This window comes from Oncorhynchus clarkii, chromosome 30, assembly GCF_045791955.1.
Source record: "Oncorhynchus clarkii lewisi isolate Uvic-CL-2024 chromosome 30, UVic_Ocla_1.0, whole genome shotgun sequence".
In the NCBI taxonomy this organism is placed as follows: domain Eukaryota; kingdom Metazoa; phylum Chordata; class Actinopteri; order Salmoniformes; family Salmonidae; genus Oncorhynchus; species Oncorhynchus clarkii.
This window is the reverse complement of record NC_092176.1, coordinates 32,824,347-32,850,346: the sequence shown is the minus strand read 5'-3', so window position 1 is coordinate 32,850,346 and position 26,000 is coordinate 32,824,347. Positions and strand designations below refer to the sequence as shown.

The 26,000-nt window shown below is 42.6% G+C and overlaps 1 protein-coding gene across 1 annotated transcript; it reads left to right on the top strand.

Moving 5' to 3' along the window:
- Positions 1–7,391: 7,391 nt before the first annotated feature.
- On the top strand, positions 7,392–24,323 carry LOC139389647 (zinc finger protein 131-like). The gene is made up of 9 exons (XM_071136514.1): positions 7,392–7,500; positions 9,896–10,031; positions 10,257–10,358; positions 10,537–10,681; positions 20,625–20,733; positions 20,883–21,077; positions 21,295–21,667; positions 22,446–22,576; positions 22,694–24,323. Exons 2-9 carry the CDS (start codon positions 9,911–9,913, stop codon positions 23,195–23,197), a joined length of 1,680 nt encoding a protein of 559 aa, XP_070992615.1. The 5' UTR covers positions 7,392–7,500; positions 9,896–9,910; the 3' UTR covers positions 23,198–24,323.
- The last annotated feature ends 1,677 nt before the right edge of the window (positions 24,324–26,000 follow it).

The following is a 26,000-nucleotide window of genomic DNA, read 5'->3' as shown; positions in this document are numbered from 1 at the left end:
CTGCCATATGAGTTCTGTTATACTCACAGACATCACTGTTTCCTATCCAATATTAATAATAATATGCATATATTAGCACCTGGGACTGAGGAGCAGGCAGTTTACTCTGGGCACCTCTGGACACCTTTCATCCATTTATGTTAGTGCAGGGTGAGCTGCACAGTGAACTTACTTCTAGGGCACACCGCCTCTGTCACGACTTCCGCCGAAGTCGGTCCCTCTCCTTGTTCGGGTGGCATTCGGCGGTCGACGTCACCGGCCTTCTAGCCATCACCGATCCACTTTTCATTTTCCATTTGTTTCGTCTTTGTTTTACACACCTGGTTTCAATTCCCCAATTACATGTTCATTATTTAACCCTCTGTTTTCCCCATGGTTTTTGTGCGTTTGTTTGTTGTATTTACGGTCCGTATTGTGGGCTCGGTATTATCGACTTGTATTTGTAAGTCTTAAGTAAATTTAGGTGTATTTCTCATCCCTGTTGTCCTGCACCTGACTCCTCTGCACCAGCTACACCCAGACCTATTACAGCCTCAGTGCTAACAGTATAACTCTGGTTTATAGCATACAATAGCTGTAGGATCAGCAGAGGCATTCAGGGTAGTAAGAGGGACATAAATTAGGTTTCTTACATTGTGTCTTCCAGCACCCCTGAGATAATGTAGATTTGCCAAAGCATTACGCAGCTAGCAAGTTTAGCCTTCTCAAACACCCTGCTCAAACAGAGGGATGCTATGTTAGCTAGCTGGCTATGACTATCCAACACAACATTGGAACTCTTCCACGTCAAGGTAAGCTTTTGGTTTTACAAAGGTATTGCCACCGGGGCCCAGTGGCAATACATTTATCCCCCAATACCTTATCCCCCAGTGTACTTATACCTGTGTTCTCTGTTTGTCTGTTGCCAGTTCATTTTGTTTTGTGATACCTACCAGCGGTTTTCCCCTTGCACCTGTCTGTTCTAGTTACTGTTTTCTAGTTTTTACCGGTTTTGACCCCTGCCTGCTCTGACCCTGAGACTGCCTGCTGTTCTGAATCTGGATTACTGACCTCTGCCTGCCCTTGACCTGTCGTTCTGCTCCTGTATTAGTAACAAACTTTTGTTACTTCGACACTGTCTGCATCTGGGTCTTACCTGTAATGTGATACAAACAGAACAAAATGTCGATAAACATACCTGAATTTGTCCAGTAGAAACTCTTGTTTGCAACTGTTGGACTAATGATTACACCCTGTATCCTCTAGATGCAGGCAAGAGTGTGCAAGGCGGTATTGAATGTGTCACTGTCTGTCCATGTGTCACTGTCTGTCACCTTTTTAACTCAACCTGTGTGCACCTACGTTGTAAACTTTCATTCATAGGCTAGGTTGTAGCAAACTCATGATGGGTATAGGGAAAATTAGAGTATCATGTAATAGCCTAAATCTATTGCTTTTACATTGAACTGGGTGAATGGAAAATTAATGATAATCATCCAATATGCTGTAATAGAAATAAGGCCATGCTCATGAATTTTTTTTTTTTATTCAATTTTTTTATTTAATTTAGCAAAGTCCACTCTGTTCATAACCGATTCTAGTTTTGGGAACAGAAAACTTTGTTGAGATCAAATGTTTCATTGATGTGAAAATGTGCATAATGTCGGAAAAATCCATCTCGCTCCATCTTCTCCCGCTGCCGGTCACTGGGCTTCCTCTCATCCCCATATTTGGTAGTGAGTGGAAATGCCAATTGGATGCGTCACACTTATACATCCGGTGAAATATTTGGCGTATTGTTTCATCCAGTGACGATTTTAAATGTTAGTGGGGGGAAAAAACAACAACATTTTATATGCATGCCAACAAAGCCACTACACAACACAACACTAAAAAATACATTAATTGCACTATAATGGTGAAAAAGGGTGCCCCAGCACCATGAAGTGAATCCTTACCACTGCTACACCTGACTATTGTCTGGCAGCGAAACAGTTAATTCAGCCTCATTTACTGCCTTTAAGAAAAATAGCTGCTATGGCTGACTTGCTTAAACAAATGTGGTTTCTACTGACAATTGAGATGTACAAACTAAGGCATAAGGGGACTATGCACAGATTTTCAATTAAGACATTAATGAGCGAGCTGCGACGGACGTAGTCAATTGGTTCAGCACTTTTGAAATGTACAGCGACAGAATTCAGAACATGGGCCATTCTTATAGTATTCTCCCTGTACACCAAGTCAGAACCGTAGGATAAATAAAGGGTGCATATAAGCAGACAATGAAAGCTTTTACAATATTCAATGATTACATTTCTCTAAAACAGACTATAGGCTACATGTGCATGACCAAGTCAGAACAGTTGGCTAAATTATGAGGGGGAAAGGGACTACTAACAGCTTACTACACAACATACACTTAGTATACATTTTAAGCTACAGTATACACATCTCCCTGGCATATTATTGCATATTACTGCAAGTAAAACTAAATGCATGCTCTTCAACTGATCGCTGCCCACACCTGCCTGCCCATCCAGCATCACTACTCTGGACGGTTCTGACTTAGAATATGTGGACATCTACAAATACCTAGGTGTCTGGTTAGACTGTAAACTCTCCTTCCAGACTCACATTAAACATCTCCAAACCAAAATTAAATCTAGAATCGGCTTCCTATTTTGCAACAAAGCCTTCTTCACTCATGCTGCCAAACATATCCTCGTACAACTGACCATCCTACCGATTCTTGACTTCGGCGATGTCATTTACAAAATAGCCACCAACACTCTGCTCAACAAATTGGATGCAGTCTATCACAGTGCCATCCGTTTTGTCACCAAAGCCCCATGTACTACCCACCACTGCGACCTATAGGCTCTCTTTGGCTGGCCCTCGCTTCATACTCGTCACCAAACCCACTGGCTCAAGGTCATCTACAAGTCTCTGCTAGGTAAAGCCCCTCCTTATCTCAGCTCACTGGTCACCATAGCAGCACCCACCCGTAGCACGCGCTCCAGCAGGTATATCTCACTGGTCACCCCCAAAGCCAATTCTTCCTTTGGCTGCCTCTCCTTCCAGTTCTCTGCTGCCAATGACTGGAACGAACTGCAAAACTCTCTGAAGCTGGAGACTCTTACCTCCCTCACTAGCATTAAGCACCAGCTGTCAGAGCGGCTCACAGATCACTGCACCTGTACATAGCCCATCTATAAACAGCCCATCCAATCTACCTCATCCCCATACTGTATTTATTTATTTATCTTGCTCCTTTGCACACCAGTATCTCAACTTCCACATTCATCCTCTGCACATCCTACCATTCCAGTGTTTAATTGCTATGTTGTAATTACTTTGCCATCATGGCCTATTTATTGCCTTTACCTCTCTTGTCCTACCTCATTTGCACATGCTGTATATAGATTTTCCTACTCTATTATTGATTGTATGCTTGTTTATTCCATGTGTAACTATGTGTTGTTGTATGTGTCGAACTGCTTTGCTTTATCTTGGCCAGGTCGCAGTTGCAAATGAGAACTTGTTCTCAACTAGCCTACCTGGTTAAATAAAGGTGAAATCAATTTTTTAAATATTACATAATTTATGCAGCAGCATAAAATACATTTTTGGACTCACCTTGTTGTTCTATGCTCACTTGAACAGGAAGGTGGCGAGGCAGTCCTTTTGGGAACATTTTGTCATCAAAGTCGGGCATTCTCTGGATTTATAGTGCTTTCGAGACAACTGGGAACTCGGAAAAAACTAAGTTGAATCACGACGTCAGTGATCTTCAGGTCGGAGCTCTAGAAAGAGGCCCGAGTTTCCGACTTGGAATTCCGAGTTGGTTGACCGTTCAAAACTTATTTTCCCATTCAGAGCAGTTACGAGTTTCCAGTTGTTTTGAACTCGGCAGAAGTCATGATAGATTGACAGCATGGCCAATGCATGCAAGCTTTTCTGGCACATGGTGTTGAATGTTTATACTTTTAAGCTTGGAAAAGAGACCGTTAAACCCAGACTGTGACCACACACCCTCTCCACGGAATTACAGGCTAGTGATTGTTTTGCAATGCTTGCAGTTAGCCACTGATTCCTTCCAAACCACTCATTGTTGAATTTGCGTTTTCTAACTTGTTGTGTAATGTTTATGTCCAATGGCCGATGAGCACCGATACGTTTTATCTAACATTTATCTTCATACGACAAGGATTGAAAAGGATTTGCCTGTAGATTGTCAACATGAGTCATGAGGATGACTACTTGTCTTGCTTGCTAGCTAAGATTGTGGAAGTATGATGTTGACATGATCAGTCCAATCAAAGCTATGGTAGATATAACGTGATTTGACGTAATTTTATCTGTGGCCAATGACCTTGAGCCTTTTTGGATGGGCACTTCTAATGTATCTCTATGGCAGCACCCAAGGGGCTTGAATTTCCGAGCTCTCCTGTAGATTTTGCGGTGAGTAGTGTCCTCATGAGTGACAGAACACTGAGCCAATCACGGCACAACTTGAGAACATTACCAACTCCTACTCTTTGTATTTTCCCCTGGCTGCCCCACCACCACAGAAAGAACTGAGCTAGGCTGAAACACCTGCATGTTGGAGCTTCCTTACACAAGAAAGAAAAAAAGAGACCATGCTTGTATGAGGCTTTATTAACTCAATGATATATATTTTATTGCATTGTTTGCAAATTGATATGTGACACATATTAATGTCTAAATAACATGCAAAACAGGTGGGGCTCAAAACAGGCTCTGCCCCACCTGCCCTGAATGACGGGTCACCACTGGTTCTATCTGTGATGCAACTTTTCCACAATTCATAGTATACAGTGGATATGTACAAATTGTCACGCCTGCTCCCGCTCTTCCCCTCTGGCGCTTGAGGGCACCAGGCTCCTCAGCATTACGCACTCCTGCTACGCCTCCGCCAGATCATCGGGCTGGAATTCACGCCCAGCCGGCTTGTCCAGCGCCCGTGCCTCGGCCGGCCCGTCAGGCTCGCCCAGGTGGGATGCCAGGTGGCGACCCTAGAAGGGGGTATACTGTCACACCTGCTCCCGCTCTTCCTCTCTGGCACTCAAGGGCACCAGCCTCCCCAGCATTGCGCACTCCTGTAACCATCATTACTCACACCTGCCTTCCCCCGTCACGCGCAAGCGTATTATTGGACTCACCTGGACTCAATCACCTGTTTATTACCTCCCCTATATTTGTCAGTTCCCCATCTCTGTTCCCCGCTGCTGCATTGATTGTCGTCTGTCTTTGTATGCTGGTGGCTGGCGCTGTTCCTGTCTTGTTCCGTGTCTGTGCCTAATTAAATGTTGACTCCCCGTACCTGCTTCTCGACTCAGCATCGGTCATTACACAAATAAATGTGATATTTGAGGCTTTCTCATCCCAATTGATAGTACAATGTAGTACACGGAATATACACACATATATTAATATATGAGTGTGAGATATGGGGGTTGGTTGGAGTGTGTAAAGCAAAACTTTTACAAACCATGGCAACACTGCCATGTTGCACTGAGCCTTATTGCTGTTGGAAAACCACATCAGTGTCTGACTTTCAGCTGTAGCAGATGCACCTCCCCCAACTTCACTCCTCTACTTTTTATTTATTTATTTTTTATTTCACCTTTATTTAACCAGGTAGGCAAGTTGAGAACAAGTTCTCATTTACAATTGCGACCTGGCCAAGATAAAGCAAAGCAGTTCGACACATACAACGACACAGAGTTACACATGGAGTAAAACAAACATACAGTCAATAATACAGTATAAACAAGTCTATATACGATGTGAGCAAATGAGGTGAGATAAGGGAGGTAAAGGCAAAAAAAAAGGCCATGGTGGCAAAGTAAATACAATATAGCAAGTAAAACACTGGAATGGTAGATTTGCAGTGGAAGAAAGTGCAAAGTAGAAATAAAAATAATGGGGTGCAAAGGTGCAACATAAATAATAAAATAAAATAAATACAGTAGGGAAAGAGGTAGTTGTTTGGGCTAAATTATAGGTGGGCTATGTACAGGTGCAGTAATCTGTGAGCTGCTCTGACAGCTGGTGCTTAAAGCTAGTGAGGGAGATAAGTGTTTCCAGTTTCAGAGATGTTTGTAGTTCGTTCCAGTCATTGGCAGCAGAGAACTGGAAGGAGAGGCGACCAAAGAAAGAATTGGTTTTGGGGGTGACCAGAGAGATATACCTGCTGGAGCGCGTGCTACAGGTGGGTGATGCTATGGTGACCAGCGAGCTGAGATAAGGGGGGACTTTACCTAGCAGGGTCTTTTAGATGACATGGAGCCAGTGGGTTTGGCGAGGAGTATGAAGCGAGGGCCAGCGAACGAGAGCGTACAGGTCGCAATGGTGGGTAGTATATGGGGCTTTGGTGACAAAACGGATTGCACTGTGATAGACTGCATCCAATTTGTTGAGTAGGGAATTGAACCCCATGACTTTCATCTGCTTCAGCCTTACCACACAAACAAGCCCATTATCTGTTAAGTTTCCCAAACACCCCCCCTGGGTGCACGTTTTGGGTTTCGCCCTAGCACTACACAGCTGACTCAAATAACCAACTCATCATCAAGCTTTTATTATTTCAATCAGCTGTATAGCGCTATGGAAAAAACCAAAACGTGCAACCAGGGGAGGCCACAGGACCGAGTTTGGGGAACCCTGTGGTAAGTGACAGGTTGGAAAAGAGAGGGGTTTATGCCGTGTTCTCGTCGGAACTAGGAAACTTGAAAATACCTGACTTGTTAACTGGTTGTACGCAGCACGTTTATAAGCAGTTAACAAGTGGAAAATGTCAGTTTCCTAGTTCTGATTAGCATGTGAACGCAATGTAACCAAACATAATTTAAAATATTATGCTTTGGTATTGTGTCAGTGTTAATTAAGACTGGTTCTCAGGTATTGGAAAATCTTTAATAATCCAATGTTTTATGGAATGGGTGAATATGTTGATTAAAACAACATCACATGAAATAATGTTAGCACAGACTGGAGAAAATAATACAGACAGACTCACAAAAGATATGGGAAAGATTGTTGTTGTTCATTAAAAGCACAAAAAATAATATCATGGCCATGAAATAGCCTGTCACCTATTAGCAGAAAAAACTAACAAAACAAAACATTCTCTCCATTGTATTTTGGTGTGTTTCTGTATATTTTGGTGTACTGTATGGTTGTTTAGTGTTGAATATGAAGAATTAAATAAATTGTCTATATCAAAAAAAGGGGGAAGGGGCTGAGTACCGAAATGGAACTGGACCCGAGAACCGAACCAAGGGGCCAGGGTTTCGATAAACCGAACGCGAGACAACCATCTATTGCCTAGCAACGCTCCTCGGCGTCTTCTGGAGTTTGCAGTGACTGCTGGGAATCTGAGGCCCGACTGAGCGACCGCCCTTTTTAGACGAACGAGAGAAGAGCAACGCTGCAAGTGTCGGGAAAGAGCTATACGCAAAAACAACTTAATAAAGCGGCAGAACGTAACTTGAGGTATGTTTTCAGATGTATGATGTGAAATATTTCAGGCAAATATTGTCTAAATTAGGAAATGTCTCAGGAAAAAGTGTATTTTAATGCGCGATTTGATGACGTACTGGCGATGGTCAAACTCGAAATGGGGAGAGCCTTTACGGGCCTATTTGAAAGGATTAGCTTCTGTAACTTGTTGGCTAACGTTAACTAGATTGTTCGCTGCTTCTTATAACCCATTATGTAGTTAGCGTTGGTGTTATTAGGTAAACATTCTGATTAAATATATCGTTAAGTTTGATTTTACGGCCCTCAATTATAGCCCGAGGCCTTCTGCTGCAGCTAAGCTTGCTAGCTACCGTTAGCATTGTCTGCTATTTTCAATTGGTCAACTTGATGCCAATCACACTGCTGTCAAACGCATGATTGGCTGAATTCGACGTCTTCTCTTTGCATCGGTAACATTCTATTGGATAACACATGAGGTTGACGCGATTTTTTGCCTCGAACGTTATCATATTTCATGAAGAAAAATCTGAAATACTGTCGGTCCAATTTGTTGCGAACACAAACATGCCATATTTCCCACATATTGCCCAAATTAGCAGATAAAGATGAAAATATACAGTACCAGTCAAAAGTTTGGACACCTACTTATTCAAGGATTTTTCCTTATTTTACTATATTCTACATTGTAAAATAATAGTGAAGACATCAAAACTATGAAATAATACATATGGAATCATGTAGTATCCCAAAAATTATTAAACAAATCAAAATACATTTGAGATTATTCTAAGTAGCCACCCTTAGCCTTGATGACAGCTTTGCACAGTCTTGGCATTCTTTTTTAAATTTTTATTTATTTTACTAGGCAGTTAAGAACAAATTCTTACTTACAATGACGGCCTACCAAAAGGCAAAAGGCCTCCTGCAGGGACGGGAGCTGGGATTAAAAATTAAAAATAAAAACATATTTAGAGAAAATTCTCTCAACCAGCTTCAGCTGGAATGCTTTTCCAACAGTCTTGAAGGAGCTACCACATATGCTGAGCACTTGTTGGCTGCTTTTCCTTCACTCTGCAGTCCAACTCATCCCAAACCATCTCAGTTGGGTTGAGGTCAGGTGATTGTGGAGGTCAGGTCATCTGATGCAGCACTCCATCACTCTCCTTCTTGGTAAAATAGCCCTTACACAGCCTGGCGGTGTGTTGGGTCATTGTGCTGTTGAAAAACAAATGATAGTCCCACTAAGCGCAAACCAGATGGGATGGCATATCACTGCAGAATGCTGTGGTAGCCATGCTGGTTAAGTGTGCCTTGAATTCTAAATAGATCAGACAGTGTCACCAGCAAAGCAATATCGCACCTCCTCCTCCATGCTTCACAATGGGAACTACAAATGCGGAGATCATCCGTTCACCCACTCTGCATCTCACAGAGACATGGCGGTTGAAACCAAAAATCTTGCATTTGGACAGATTTCCACCAGTCTAATGGTGTCCTATAGTAGTGGTTTCTTTGCAGCAATTCGGCCATGAAGGCCTGATTCACACAGTCTCCTCTGAACAGTTGATGTTGAGATGTCTGTTACTTGAACTCTGGGAAGCATTTATTTGGGCTGCAATTTCTGAGGCTGGTAACTCTAATGAACTTATCCTCTGCAGCAGAGCTAACTCTGGGTCTTTCATTCCCGTGGCGGTCCTCCTGAGAGCCAGTTTCATCATAGCGCTGGATTGTTTTTGCAACTGCACTTGAAGAAACTTTCCAAAGTAAAATATGGAATGTTGTTTCTCTTTGCTTATTTGAGCTGTTCTTGCCCTAATATGGACTTGCTATTTTACCAAGTAAGGCTATATTCTGTATACCACCCCTACCTTGTCACAAACCAACTGATTGGCTCAAATGTATTAAGAAGGAAAGAAATTCCACAAATGAACTTTTAACAAAGCACACCTATTAATTAAAATGTATTCCAGGTGACTACCTCATGAAGCTGATTGAGAGAATGCCAAGAGTGCAAAGCTGTCATCAAGGCGAAGGGTGGCTACTTTGAAAAATCTCATATTTTGATTTAACACTTCTTTTGGTTACTACATGATTCCATATGTGTTATTTCATAGTTCTGATATCTTAACTATTATTCTACATTGTAAAAAATGAAGGAAAAACCCTGGAATGAGTAGGTGTCCAAACTTTTCACTGGTACTATAAATATTCATGAAAGCTGCAGAATGCCCAATGATAACATTGTATTTAAATCTATGTTAAAATCACATTACTGTCTGTGCATCAATATGCTGTGAGCATGTTGTTCATGTTTAACTTGTAATTGTACACTGAGACTATATAGTCTGTCATTACTGGTGATGTGAACTGTGTGCCATCTCTGCATGGATTTCTTCCTTGTGTGCAGGTGAGGGGCTGAGCCATGGCAGATAAGGGTGAGGGGTGTGGTAGTCAGTTCCCAGACCATTATAAAGTCATGCTGGACAAACTGAATGAACAGAGACAGCTGGACCAGTTCACAGACATCACTCTCATAGTAGACGGTAAGCTCATCCTCAGTGATGTTTGTTGAATTGCAGAAAGTGAAGGTGCAGCTTTAGCTTGTCAACTAAAAGTTAATTATATATTTTGTCAATTCAAAAACAGCCTTGTTTCAGCCGTGTAGGTTAATAGTAAAAGGCTTGTGTTAAGGAAAAATGCCCACATTGTATGAAGTATTCTATTATGTGCTGTACCGTTCATGCGTTCATCTTACCTCTGGTCTGTAGGACACCAGTTCAGGGCCCATAAGGCAGTGTTAGCAGCGTGCAGTCAGTTCTTCCACAAGTTCTTCCAGGACTTCACACAGGAGCCGCTAGTGGAGATTGAAGGTATGTACTGCTGAACCACTGATGCATCCACTGACGTATGTCTGTCATCAATCAAGAAAATAAACGACAGTGCTATAGACCCTGAGAAACAAAACAAGGCCTACATCCACTTCTGACAATAACTATAAGACTATCACACAATAACCCAATGTACCCATCAATCCCCTGTGTTGTGCAGGAGTGAGTAACTCAGCTTTCCGCCAGCTGATGGAATTTACGTACACAGCTACGCTGGCTGTCAGTGGGCCAGAGGAGGTCAACGACGTGTGGAAGGCAGCAGAGTACCTCCAGATGCAGGAGGCCATCAAGGCCCTCAACAACAGGTTGGACGGCCATTATAACATCTGGACCCCCTTACTACTAATATAGTCCCTTACTACTTACTGTGCCTTCAGAAAGTATTCATACCCCTTGACTTACTTCACATTTTGTTGTGTTAGAGCAGGTATTCCCAAACTGGAATTTCCAGGGGTACGCGCAATGCCGTCGGGGGTACTCCAAATAAAAATTTGATTTACGTTAACCTCTAGCGACGAGCAATCCCGTATCCGGGATCGTAATTATAGCCTCAAGCTCATTAGCATAACGCAACGTTAACTATTCATGAAAATCGCAAATGAAATGAAATAAATATATTGGCTCTCAAGCGTAGCCTTTTGTTAACAACACTGTCATCTCAGATTTTCAAAATATGCTTTTGAACCATAGCTAAACAAGCATTTGTGTAAGAGTATTGATAGCCTAGCATAGCATTAAGCCTAGCATTCAGCATGCAACATTTTCACAAAAACAAGAAAAGCATTCAAATAAAATCATTTACCTTTGAAGAACTTCAGATGTTTTCAATGAGGAGACTCTCAGTTAGATAGCAAATGTTCAGTTTTTCCAAAAATATTATTTGTGTAGGAGAAATCGCTCCGTTTTGTTCATCACGTTTGGCTAAGAAAAAACCCTGAAAATTCAGTCATTATAACGCCAAACTTTTTTCCAAATTAACTCCATAATATCGACAGAAACATGGCAAACGTTGTTTAGAATCAATCCTCAAGGTGTTTTTCACATATCTATTCGATGATATATCATTCGTGGAAGTTTGGTTTCTCCTCTGAACCACATGGAAAAACGCATGCAGCTGGAGATTACGCAATAATTTCGACGGGGGACACCAAGCGGACACCTGGTAAATGTAGTCTCTTATGGTCAATCTTCCAATGATATGCCTACAAATACGTCACAATGCTGCAGACACCTTGGGGAAACGACAGAAAGTGTAGGCTCATTCCTTGCGCATCCACAGCCATATAAGGAGACATTGGAACAAAGCGCATTCAAAATCTGGGGCATTTCCTGTTTGAAATTTCATCTTGGTTTCGCCTGTAGTATCAGTTCTGTGGCACTCACAGATTTGGAAACATCAGAGTGTTTTCTTTCCAAAGCTGTCAATTATGTGCATAGTCGAGCATCTTTTCGTGACAAAATATCTTGTTTAAAACGGGAACGTTTTTCATCCAAAAATTAAATAGCGCCCCCTAATGCATAACTGGTTTTAACGGGATCGATATGACAACTACCAGTGAAAATAGAGGGCGCCAAATTCGAACCACAGAAATCTCATAATTACAATTCCTAAAACATGTGTCTTTTATCATTTTAAAGGTAATCTTGTTGTTAATCCCACCAAAGTGTCCAATTTCAAATATGCTTTTCAGCAAAAGCACTACAAACGATTATGTTAGGTCTCCACCAAACCACAATAAGCACAGCCATTTTCCAGCAAAATATAGCATTCACAAAAAGCAGAAATAGAGATACAATTAATCACTAACCTTGAATTATCTTCATCAGATGACACTCATAGAACTTCATGTTACACAATACATGCATGTTTTGTTTGATAAAGTATATATTTATATCAAAAATCTGAGTTTACATTGGCGTATTAGATTCACTAGTTCCAAAAACATCAAGTGATTTTGCACAGCCACATCGTTTCAACAGAAATACTCATCATAAATGTAGATGATGATAATACAAGTTATACACATGGAATTATAGATATACCTCTCCTTTCAAAAAAGGTTTAGGGAAAAAGCCACCCATGCAATAATCTGAGACGGCGCTCAGAACAGAAGCCAAATTAGCCGCCCTGTTGGAGTCAATAGAAACCAGAAAATACATGATAAATGTTTCCTTTGATAAACTTCATCAGAATGCAGTCCTAGGAATCCCAGGTCCACAATAAATGCTTGATTTGTTTGAAAATGTCCGTTATTTATGTCCAATTAGCTACTTTGGTTAGCGCGTTTGGTAAACAATTCCAAAGTCACAAAGCGCGTCCACTATAACGTGACGAAATATCCAAAAGTTCCGTAGCAGTCAGTAGAAACATGTCAAACGATGTACTGAATCAATCTTTAGAATGTTGTTCATATATCTTGAATAACATTCCAACCGGAGAATTAGAATGACTTCAGATGACCGGTGGAACGCAGGTCCTTCCCCTATGAACGCGCATGGTGAAAGCATGGTCAACTCGTGCCAGTGGTGACTATTTCCTGTGTCATTCGACCCCCCCCCCCCTTCACATTAGTCATCAGACAAAGTTCTATTGACTGTTGACATCTAGTGGAAGGCGTAGGAAGTGAACTCATCCATATCTCGCTGTAATTTCAATGAGAGCTTGGTTGAAAATCTGCCACCCCCAGAAAAAATCCAAACAGGAAGTAGAATTTCTCAGGTTTTTGCCTGCAATATGAGTTCTGTTATACTCACAGACATAATTCAAACAGTTTTAGAAACGTCAGAGTGTTTTCTATCCAATACTAATAATAATATGCATATATTAGCAACTGAGACTGAGGAGCTGGCCGTTTACAATGGGCACCTTTTCATCCAAGCTACTCAATACTGCCCCTGCAGCCATAAAAAGTGAAAGAAATATATATATATATATTATTTATTTACTTTAAAAATATTAAAAAAACATTTTCAAACAGTCCATTTATATTTTCCAACATTTGGGTGAGATTTTTTTCTCGCCTGATTAGCCTCGTTTCACTGCCAAAAATACAATTAAACCAGCTAGTGTTCAACGAATTAACAACACAATGTCAAATACAGGTAGCCTAGTCAAATAATTAACATCCAGCCAGCTGTGCCACCAGAGACTCTGGGTTCGCGCCCAGACTCTGTCGTAACCGGCCGCGACCGGGAAGTCCGTGGGGCGACACACAATTGGCCTAGCGTCGTCCGGGTTAGGGAGGGTTTGGCCGGTAGGGAAATCCTTGTCTCATCGCGCACCAGCGACTCCTGTGGCGGGCCGGGCGCAGTGCGCGCTAACCAAGGTTGCCAGGTGCACGTGTTTCCTCCGACACATTGGTGCGGCTGGCTTCCGGGTTGGATGGCACTGTGTTAAGAAGCAGTGCGGCTTGGTTGGGTTGTGTATCGGAGGACGCATGACTTTCAACCTTTGTCTCTCCCGAGCCCGTACAGGAGTTGTAGCGATGAGACAAGATAGTAGCTACTAAACAATTGGATACCACGAAATTGGGGAGAAAAAGGGGTAAAAAAAAAAATGTAACATCCAATCACATTAACCGTTACTCTTCTGCGAGAATTCCGCTAACGGTCCATATGTAGCCAAACGTAGCTGCTGCTCATTCCGTTTACTCGAAGATGCAAAAATGGTTAAAAAAAGTCACACATACCAGAGACGCGTACCAGCTCTACTGGTAGACCTGCTACTCCCAGCAGAACTACACCTGCACCTGTCGACAACAGAAGTTGTTCTCCTTCAACGAGCACATCCAATGCTAGCATCAGTAATTCTACATTTGTTGTTAGCCCAGCTAACATGGACACTGATAGTTGTGAATCTGATACAGCTGAAGAGCTACTGACCCCTTACCCAGGAAAGCACCAAACAACAGCATGGGTCATTGGATCATCGAAGAGGCCAAATATGATGAGAACTACATTGATTTGGGGTTCACTTATATTGGGAGTAGTGCCTTTCCTCAGCCACAGTGTGTTATTTGTGCAAAAGTACTGTCTCACAACTCAATGAAACCTTCACTCTTGCACGGACATTTAGAAACATAACATGCCAATTTGAAAAATAAGAGTTTTTTTGAGTGAGAATTAAGACGACTTTTGAGTAGTAAGACATGTATAAAAGCAACAGATACCATTAATAAGCAGGGGATAGAAGAGTCTTTTATGGTGGGCTACCTAGTGGCTAGGACAGGCAAGCCCTATACTATTGTGGAGGACTTGAATTCTTCCTGCTACCACGGCTATGACTGGGACAATGCTGGGGGAACAGACAATGCCTTCATCAAACAACACTGTTTCACGACGCATCAGTGACATGGCAGGATATGTTTTGAAACAATTACTGCTTTGCATAGAAGCCCGTGAATTCTATGCGTTACAGCTGGATGAGTCAACAGACGTGGTGGGCCTGGCACAGCTCCTGGTATACTGTATGTCCGTTACATTTATGGGGGATCAATTAAGGAAGACATCCTCTTCTGGCAACCAGGACAACAGGAGAGAATTCTTTAAAGTACTGGACAGCTTTGTGTTACTGTAATTTAATTATGCCAATGTGCTTTCATCAATTGAAAGCCCTTAATCTATTTTATGAGAATTTCTAAGATTTCTTGTTTGCATAAAATAGACGCAGACCAGTCTTTCAATAATAGGTAATATAATTTATTCTCGGAGCGCGCTCCCACTTAATCACGTGCAGCAGTTTATATACAGATCATGACGTCATTTCATTGCTTTAACAGAATCCCCTCCTCTCGACCGGGACAAAGTAAGGTGAAAAGTTCATTCTAACTTACTAACACACTCCCAGATAACTTTTGACCCCTCAACATTATCGATCACCACTGAACTGACAGTTTTAATTAACAGAAAACCTAGGAATGCACTCACTGCCTTATCTAAAAACCCCAGAGCTAAGTTTCTGTAGGGTCAACCATAGGCTAACGACCTTATCTGTTTTCACAGTCCACAACCCATATAGTTAATCAGATATAATAAAACAGAGTATAAGTTTACTTAGTTACAGTTCCATTTAAAATGATTTGTTCAGTCATATTAATCATAATATCCTAACACTTTGTGACATCAAATTGACTTTGGTGGTCAAGATATGTTGGTATCTGTACTGATGGTGCAAAATCCATGACAGGGAGACATAGTGGAATTGTAACGCGAGTGCAAGCAGTTTTTTTTTTAATTGAGAGACGAGCTTAAAGTTTTCTTTACTGACCATAATTTTCACTTGTCTTGCATGATGACGAGTTTCTCACACGACTGGCCTATCTGGGAGATTTTTTTTCCTCACCTGAATGATCTGAATCTAGGATTACAGGGACTCTCCACAACTATATTCAATGTGCAGGACAGAATTGAGGCTATGATTAAAAGGTTGGAGCTCTTCTCTGTCTGCATTAACAAGAACAACACACAGGTCTTTTCATCGTTGTATGAATTTTTTTTGTGTGCAAATTAACTCAAGTTTACGGACAATGTCAAATGTGATATAGTGAAGCACCTGAGCTGGGTGCGCAATTATGCAGGTACTTTCCCGAAACGGATGGACACAAACAACTGGATTCGTTATCCCTTTCATGCCCTGCCTCCAGTCCACTTACCGATATCTGAACAAGAGAGCCTCATTGAAATTGCAACAAGTGGTTCTGTGAAAATGTAATTTAATCTGAAGCCACTGTCAGATTTCTGGATTGGGCTGTGCGCAGAGTATCCTGCCTTGGCAAATCACACTGTTAAGACACTGATGCCCTTTGCAACCACGCACCTATGTGAGAGTGGATTCTCGGCCCTCAATAGCATGAAAACTAAATACAAGCAACAGACTGTGTATGGAAAACGATTTAAGACACTCTCTCCAATACAACCCAACATTGCAGAGTTATGTGCATCCTTTCAAACACACCCTTCTCATTAACCTGTGGTGAGTTATTCACAATTTGCGATGAACAAATAAGGTTTTATATGTAAGATGGTTAAATATAGAGCAAAATTATTGATTATTATTTGGTCCTATAAGAGCTCTTTGTCCCTTCCCACGAACCGGGTTGTGACAAACTCATTCTTATGTTTAATAAATGTATCTTATAGTGTGTGTGCGTGGCACGCTTACAATGATGGCAAAAAACAACATTTGAGAGTGCTCTGACCCTGGTGCTAGAGGAGGTACGCAGCTGGAGGTTGAATGTTTGAAGAGGTACGGGACTATAAAAAGTTTGGGAACCACTGTGATAGAGAATTCAAAATGGATTAGATTGTTTTCTCTCACCCATCCACACAATATACACCATAATGATAAAGTGAAAACATGTTTATAAAAATGTTAGCAAATGTAATTGAAAATGAAATACAGAAAGTATTCACGCCCCTGAGTCAGTACGTGTTAGAATCCCGTTTGGCAGTGATTCCAGCTGTGAGTGTTTCTGGGTAAGTTTCTAAGAGCTTTGCACACCTGGATTGTACAATATCTTTTTTTACATTTTTCAAGCTGTCAAGTTAGTTGTCTAGGTGCTCCGAGCAGCGTCTGTCATTGCTAGACAGCCATTTTCAAGTCTTGCCATAGATTTTCAAGCTGATTTAAGTCAAAACTGTAACTAGGCCACTCACCTAACTGAGTTAGGAAGGATGCCTGTATCTTTGTAGTGACTGGGTGTATTGATACACAATCCAAAGTGTAATGAATAACTTCTTCAACATGCTCAAACGGATATTCAATGTTTCCTTTATATATTTATGTATTTTACCCGTCTACCAATAGGTGCCCTTCTTTGTGAGGCATTGGAAATCCTCTCTGGTCTTTGTGGTTCAGTCTGTGTTTGAAATTCACTGCTCAACTGAGGGACTTTACAGATAATTGTGTGATGCACAAAGATGAGGTAGTCATGCAATTTATTAAGTGACTTGTTAAGCACATGTTTTACTCCTGAACTTATTTAGACCTGCCCTAACAAAGGGATTCAATACTTATTGACTCAAGACATTTCAGCTTTTCATTTAAAAAAACATTTTTTTTATACAATCTGTGAAAATGTCTAAAAACACAATTACACTTTATAGGGTATTGTGTCACTAGCCTACACATAATCTCAATTTTAATACATTTTGAATGCAATAAATATTATGGCTGAACTCAAATGTGCTGGTTGATAAAATACCTGTATTTATGGAAAAGATGTTTGAAAAGGGTATTTTGTTTGTAAATTGATATGGTAGAGTTATGTCTTTCATGGAGTTATCAGAATTTTATGGGACGGTCTGCTCAATCCAAGATTACAACCAATTGATTACAGCATTACCCCAAAAATGGATGAGGCAGTTGGCAGCGGAAGGAGGTAGGGAGCTGGTCTGTCTGCCCAATATAAAGGATCAACTGACAGAGGAATACAAATAGCATAAATAGGAAAATATACCAGTTTCATTTGAGGACCAAGGATGTTGACAGCTGTGCCATACAGATTGCAAAATAGTTGGGAAGAGATTTATGATGTACCGATTCCATGGTACAGGGTGTATCAGGTGATAGATATATATATATAAAATAATGACGCAAGCCTCAAGACTTTGTGCTTTTCAGCTAAAAATATTATTTAGAATTCTTGCCACCAACAAAATGTTAAATAAATAATGTGGCATTCAATCATCGAAGCTCTGCAGATTTTTTTAGAGGATACAGAATCAATAGACCATTTATTTTGGTATTGCCCTCAGGTAGCCTGTTTTCTGGTTCAGGCATGGCTGAAAATGCAGAACATTGATCTAAAATTTACCCTAGAAATAGACTTAGTAAAAGAAATAAACTTACTTTTTTCAGGACCCAGTCTTTCAAAGATAATTTGTAAAAATCCAAATAACTTCACAGATCTTCATTGTAAAGGGTTTAAACACTGTTTCCCATGCTTGTTCAATGGCCCATAAACAAATAATGAACATGCACCTGTGGAACGGTCGTTAAGACACTAACAGCTTACAGAGGGTAGGCAATTAAGGTCACAGTTATGAAAACTTAGGACACTAAAGAGGCCTTTCTACTGACTCTGAAAAACACTAAAAGAAAGATGCCCAGGGTCCCTGCTCATCTGTGTGAACGTGCCTTAGGCATGCTGCAAGGAGGCATGAGGACTGCAGATGTGGCCAGGACAATAAATTGCCATGTCTGTACTGTGAGACGCCTAAGACAGCGCTACAGAATGGACAGCTGATTGTCCTCGCAGTGGCAGACCACGTGTAACAACTCCTGCACAGGATCGGTACATCCGAACATCACACCTGCGGGACAGGTACAGAATGGCAACAACAACTGTCCGAGTTACACCAGGAAAGCACAATCCCTCCATCAGTGCTCAGACTGTCTGCAATAGGCTGAGAGAGGCTGGACTGAGGGCTTGTAGGCCTGGTGTAAGGCAGGTCCTCACCAGACATCACCAGCAACCATGTCGCCTATGGGCACAAACCCACCGTCGCTGGACCAGACAGGACTGTCAAAAAGCACTCTTCACTGACGAGTCGTGGTTTTGTCTCACCAGGGGTGATGGTCGGATTTGCGTTTATCGTCGAAGGAATGAGTATTACACAGAGGCCTGTACTCTGGAGCAGGATCGATTTGGAGGTGGAGGGTCCGTCATGGTCTGGGGCGGTGTGTCACAGCATCATCGGACTGTGCTTGTTGTCATTGCAGGCAATCTCAACACTGAGATACAGGGCATAAATCCTCCTCCCTCATGTGGTACCCTTCCTGCAGGCTCATCCTGACATTACCCTCCAGCATGACGATGCCACCAGCCATACTGCTCATTCTGTGGATGATTTCCTGCAAGACAGGAATGTCAGTGTTCTGCCATGGCCAGCGAAGAGCCCGGATCTCAATCCCATTGAGCCCGGATCTCAATCCCCCCCCCCCCCCCCCCCCCCCCCCCCCTTTGTTCAGAGACACATTATTCCATTTCTGTTAGTCACATGTCTGTGGAACTTGAACAGTTTATGTCTCAGTTGTCGAATCTTGTTATGTTCATACAAATATTTACACATGTTACGTTTGCTGAAAATAAACGCAGTTGACAGTGAGAGGACGTTTCTATTTTTTTGCTGAGTTTAGTAATGTTGGGAGATCTGGAGAGACCGGGTCAGTCAATTAATAATATACTAATACTCTTAGTAAAAGTATTTATCTTCAACTCGCAGTCTGTGGATTCAATTAGATAGAAATTCAATCTATGTTAAACATCACAGCATAGTTGAAAAATATGTGGTGTGTAGAAATCCAAAGAGGGTGTTCAGCAGAGATAGGTGGGAGGGGCTGAGGGTTGGGATGTGGAATTGGAGACAAGTGGGAGTGGAGTTGTTGTGCGGGGTATAGAATGATGGTCAAAGATAAAAGTATAAAACAAAAAGTTTGCTTGAATGACACTGAGAGACAGTGTTTTTACAGCTAATGCCGGGTTTGCCTGAGGCTGATGCCGTGCAGGTGTTTGTACACGTGCATATACTCACACTCGCATTCAAATGTGCACATACACGGACACACGCAGGTAAATAGTGCCATGTATGCACTCAAACATATTCAGTTGGCCTTGCGGTCATGATTTTTGTTGTCCTTGATGTCTTTGTTGTTTTTTGCGTTGTTGTTCTCTGCTTTGCTTTGTCTTTCTCTTTAAAAAAAGATTTTGTTGGGGGGGGGGGGTGGGGAATGGGATTTTTTATTTTTTATTATTTATTATTGTATTTTTTTTTACTGGGGGGGGGGGGTGGTCTCAGATGGTTGAGGGGCTGCTCTTGGGGAACTGTGGGGAGGGATCTTGGAGGGCTGGTGGTTGGGAGCTTGGGTTGTTGGTTGATGGATCGCTGTTTCTGGTCCCCGTTTTTTGACCTTGTGGTAGATCTGTCGACGTGCCCTTGACCAGGGTGTTGACCCTGGTTGCTTCTGTGTGTCATTCTGGATGGGAGTCTGTTAGATTACTAATGTGATGTAGTTGTTGAGTGGCTTGACTGCAAGTATATTATATGTTTTAAACATTCAATAAACAAAAATGAAACATTTTACATTCAGGCTCTAACACAACTAAGTGGAAAAGGTCAAGGGGTGTGAACACTTTCTGTAGGCTAGCCCCCTTTTTGTGTGGTGTTGGGTTCTAGTCTTGTTTAATGGTATCTGTTGGAATGTAAAGTACTTTGAATTAATATAACTCTTTCTCTCTTTCTCCATAGGATGGATGATGGCACCCTCTTCCAGCTATCCCAGACTCTGGTGGCAGGGAATAGCAAGGCCAAGAAGAGGAAGATATCTGAGATTCTTCCCTCAGTGGAGGGGGAGCAGGTTGGAGATCTACAATGGCACATTATGTTTGTAGTTGTTATAACATAAAATCGCATAAAGTGCAAAAAAGTGTCCCAAATGATCCTCTTCATCATCCGTCCTTTCCTCCTGATATGTATTGCTGTGCTGACCCAAGTCTGTCCTTGCAGGTGGAGATTGAGGTGGAGATCGGGGAGGGTACCATTGAGGTGGAGGAGACGGGGCTGGAGGAGGTGGTGGATGCTGCTCGGAACACCCAGGCAGTCTCGGATGACTCTGCCCTGGCTCTGCTTGCTGACATTACCAGCAAGTACCAGCAGGGGGGGCTAACGCTGCACGTCCTGAAGAAGGAAGGACTGAAGGAGGTAAACAAAGCACTCTGTTTCTCTGTTGCACATGTTACAACCACACAATTGGAAGGACCGTGACCAACCTTGATTCAAAACAAAAAAACAATTATATATATATATATATATATATAAGAATATGTTTTGTTGACGTTTCCAATCTTTCTCAAAACAAATCATCCTTTCATCTCAATGCATCTATACATCATGGTTGGTGTGTGTGTGTGTGATCCAGGTGGTGTATCAGGAGGAGACGGTGACACCTCCCAAGACTCTCGAGAGTCTGGAGATGGTCGAGGTCCAGATCTCTCAGCTGGACAAGATGTTCCGCTGCAACAAATGTGACCGCAGCTTCCGCCTCTACTATCACCTTAAACAGCACATGCGCGCCCACATGGCTGCGCTGGACAAGCCTCATGCGTGTTGCCACTGCGGGAAGGCGTACACGCGGGAAGGGGCGCTTAAACAGCACCTGAACACGTTACATTATGAGGCGGAGGAGCTGTCGCGCAGCCAGTCCCAGAAGAAGAAGACACACGTGTGCGAGTACTGTGACAAGCAGTTTGACCACTTTGGACACTTCAAGGAGCACTTACGAAAGCACACTGGTAAGAGTTATCATACCAAGAAGGATTAATTCAGGGGTTCATATTTGTAGAAGTGCCTGGGTTAACTATACACTGAGTGTACAAAACATTAGGAACACCTGCTCTTTCCATGATAGACTGACCAGATAGATATCCAGGTGAAAGCTATGATTCCTTATTAATGTCACCTGTTAAATCCACTTCAATCAGTGTAGATTAAGGGGAGTAAAGGGGTTAAAGAAGGATGTTTAAACCTTGAGACATGGATTGTGGATGTGTGCCATTTTAGAGGGTGAATAGGCAAGACAAAATATGTGTGTCTGAGCGGCTTATGGTAGTAGGTGCCAGGCACACTGGTTTGTGTCAAGAACTGCAACACTGCTGTGTTTCTCACACTCAACAGTCTTCCGTGTGTATCAAGAATGGTCCACCACCCAAAGGACATCCAGGCAACTTGACACAACTGTGGGAAGCATTGGAGTCAACATGGGCCAGCATCCCTGGCATGGACTTTGTAGAGTCCATGCTCTGACCAAATTGAGGCTGTTCTGTTGAAGGTGTTCCTAGTGTTTTGTATAGCTGATGTGCATTTGTAGTTTCTAGGCAGACTAAAACATAGCATCAACAGCACTTCATTGCACATCAACAACACCTTTCTTCTCTCTGAGTGTGATCTTTGATTGTGCATTGATGAGTGAGTGACCTGTTCTTGTGAGGTGAATATAAATCAGACCACCTTAATAGGATCTCCTGAGTTATGCAGTGGGTGAAACAAGTAGTTTATCCCTTGTGTGTGTAGGTGAGAAACCGTTTGCTTGTCCAGACTGCCATGAGCGCTTTGCCAGGAACAGCACATTGAAATGTCACATGGCTGCCTGTCAGAACGGCGCCGGGGCCAAGAAGGGACGCAAGAAACTCTACGAATGTCAGGTGCAGAGAACGCTCTTTTGTTTTTTCCTGATTTATAAGGAGTCAAAATCACCCATCACATCCCTGAGTAGGGCATATGCTGGATTGTAAAATGACCTCTCTCCCCCCCCCCCCCAGGTGTGCAGCAGTGTGTTCAACAGCTGGGAGCTGTTTAAAGACCACCTGACGACACACACGGGAGAAAAGCCTAACCATTGCACCATGTGTGACCTCTGGTTCACCCAGCCCGACGACCTTCGCCGACATCTCCGCGACCTGCACGGCGTCACAGACGACAAGCTGATAACCCAGGAACTGGTCATTGCCGCCGCGGCAACGCAAGAGGAAGTGGCCAGGGAGGGGAAGGGAGGCAAGAGGGAGACCCTTCTACTAGAGGACGGGATAAGCGTGGAGCATGTTACCGTGGAGCCCGTAGGTGTGGTAGCATTGGTGGAAACAGCCATGTTGGTAGATGGGGAGGTGACCGAGATGTGTGAGGAGGACATAGAGAGACTGAAGGAAGCGGGTGTTGAGATCCGGGTGCTGCAGGTGTCAGCAGAGGGACAGGTGAACTCTGAGATCCAGGTGGAGGGGAGCGAGGTGGAGGTGGAGGAGGATTCGCAACCGGCTATTGCTGTATGAAGCGGGAGCGGGGCGGCATCTCAAATCATACCCTATTCCCCATAAATACACTGCCTTGGCTCTGGCCACAAGTAGTGCACTGTATGGGGAATAGGGTTTTATTTTAGATGTGCGCTGATTTTTGTCAAACTGGAAAAGCTCCCCCTTACCCCCTTCACCCTATGAAATAATAGGGTAACGGACAGACGAGGATTGGATGTTGCTCATATTTCTAGAGGGTATTTATTTGGAGCCTGATGTCATGGCTCTGTCTTCCTCTGTCTGTGGCAGAGAGAGACCGGCTGAATGCCTTCACAATGAACCCGTTCAAGGTTTCGTTTCAATCTTTTTTCTTGTTGCTTTCTTTTGTTTTTTACACTTTAGGATGTACATTTGAGATGATCAATATTAATTTGCTAAGACAATATGCCATCTATAAAGATCCCTACTCATTTCTATGGTGTCACCAGCAGACACCATTTATTGATTGGGATGCACCGTGTGTTAAACTGTCATACGGCTGCAGACATATGGCTGATATGCCTCACTGATGACGCCACATATTTCCCAGTTTGAACCCATCTGAAGCACAGCTCTTTTTGTCGAATAATAATTCAGAGCTTGACTAAAGAAAGAGCATGTTTGTAATGGTGTCCAGCCCCTAACTGGTAAAAATAACTTTATTTTCTTAACCTTTTAATCAGTTTGTTTATCAGAATAATAGCTGTTAGCGTGCTTACGTTTGCCAACCCCCCCCCCCCCCCCCACAATTCCCTGCTTCTTCCTGTCTACCTCTTCCTACTTCCTGTTCTGACTGCAGCCCACTAAACACTGGGTTTTATGTATGACACTGTTACAGCATGATGCTCCTCAGAAACAGAAGTAAGTAAGTATTGTTTGTTTTTATTTGACACATGTTCATAGTTGTATTGTTTTATATGTACAGAGCAATAAAGAAGTGATGTAGTCAATACATTTGGAATTCTCAAAATGTTTCCATACCAGTATTTCTTACAATGCTTTCAAACATGCCTTTCTGAGACGTGGACGGACTGAAGATTTAGATGTTTAGCTTACTAAACATGAAGAATGAACCCCCAAAAAATGTATGTATGCTTGTAAATATAAATGTGGCTGATGTAAACCACAGTGGTTCTGTCTGTTGTTGTTGTTTACTGCGTGTCTCTCTGTCTGTCACTGTCTCTTCTTCCACCACAGCAGAAGGACCTGGATAGGGCAACATACAAACAGGTTCATATCAACAGCGGTGATGATGGCGTCCAGAACACATTGTCATCCTCAAGGAAACTGCTTACTGTAACCTTTGGTTATCCTGCCAGTGCCTGGTCAAATAGGGTTAAGGACGTGTGGACAGGGAATTTAGACTATGATCTTCCTAATGGTTATCTTCAGAATGTTCTGACTCGGAACAACTGGGGCCCCATCACTGGCTACCACATCGTTGGCTGAGATATTAAGTTCCGGCGCCGACAGAGATGGCCGCCTCGCTTCGCGTTTCTAGGAAACTATGCAGTTTTTTGTTTTTTTACGTGTTATTTCTTACATTAGTACCCCAGGTCATCTTAGGTTTCATTACATACAGTCGAGAAGAACTACTGAATATAAGATCAGCGTCAACTCACCATCAGTACGACCAAGAATATGTTTTTCGCGAAGCGGATCCTGTGTTCTGCCTTACAAACAGGACAACGGAGTGGATCCTATGCAGCGACCCAAAAAAACGACTCCGAAAGAGAGGGAAACGAGGCGGTCTTCTGGTCAGACTCCGGAGACGGGCACACCGGGCACCACTCCCTAGCATTCTTTTTGCCAATGTCCAGTGTCTTGACAACAAGGTTGATGAAATCCGAGCAAGGGTAGCATTCCAGAGGGACATCAGAGACTGTAACGTCCTTTGCTTCACTGAAACATGGCTCACTGGAGAGACTCTATCCGAAGCGGTGCAGCCAACGGGTTTCTCCACACATCGCGCTGACAGAAACAAACATCTTTCTGGTAAGAAGAGGGGCGGGGGCGTATGCCTCATGGCCAACGTGACATGGTGTGATGAAAGAAACATACAGGAACTCAAATCCTTCTGTTCACCTGATTTAGAATTCCTCACAATCAAATGTAGACCGCATTATCTACCAAGAGAATTCTCTTCGATTATAATCACAGCCGTATATATCCCCCCCAAGCAGACACATCGATGGCTCTGAACGAACTTTATTTAACTCTGCAAACTGGAAACGATTTATCCGGAGGCTGCATTCATTGTAGCTGGGGATTTTAACAAGGCTAATCTGAAAACAAGACTCCCTAAATTTTATCAGCATATCGATTGCGCAACCAGGGGTGGAAAGACCTTGGATCATTGTTACTCTAACTTCCGCGATGCATATAAGGCCCTGCCCCGCCCCCCTTTCGGAAAAGCTGACCACGACTCCATTTTGTTGATCCCTGCCTACAGACAGAAACTAAAACAAGAGGCTCCCACGCTGAGGTCTGTCCAACGCTGGTCCGACCAAGCCGACTCCACACTCCAAGACTGCTTCCACCACGTGGACTGGGACATGTTTCGTATTGCGTCAGATAACAACATTGACGAATACGCTGATTCGGTGTGCGAGTTCATTAGAACATGCGTTGAAGATGTCGTTCCCATAGCAACGATTAAAACATTCCCTAACCAGAAACCGTGGATTGATGGCAGCATTCGTGTGAAACTGAAAGCGCGATCCACTGCTTTTAATCAGGGCAAAGTGTCTGGTAACATGACCGAATACAAACAGTGCAGCTATTCCCTCCGCAAGGCTATCAA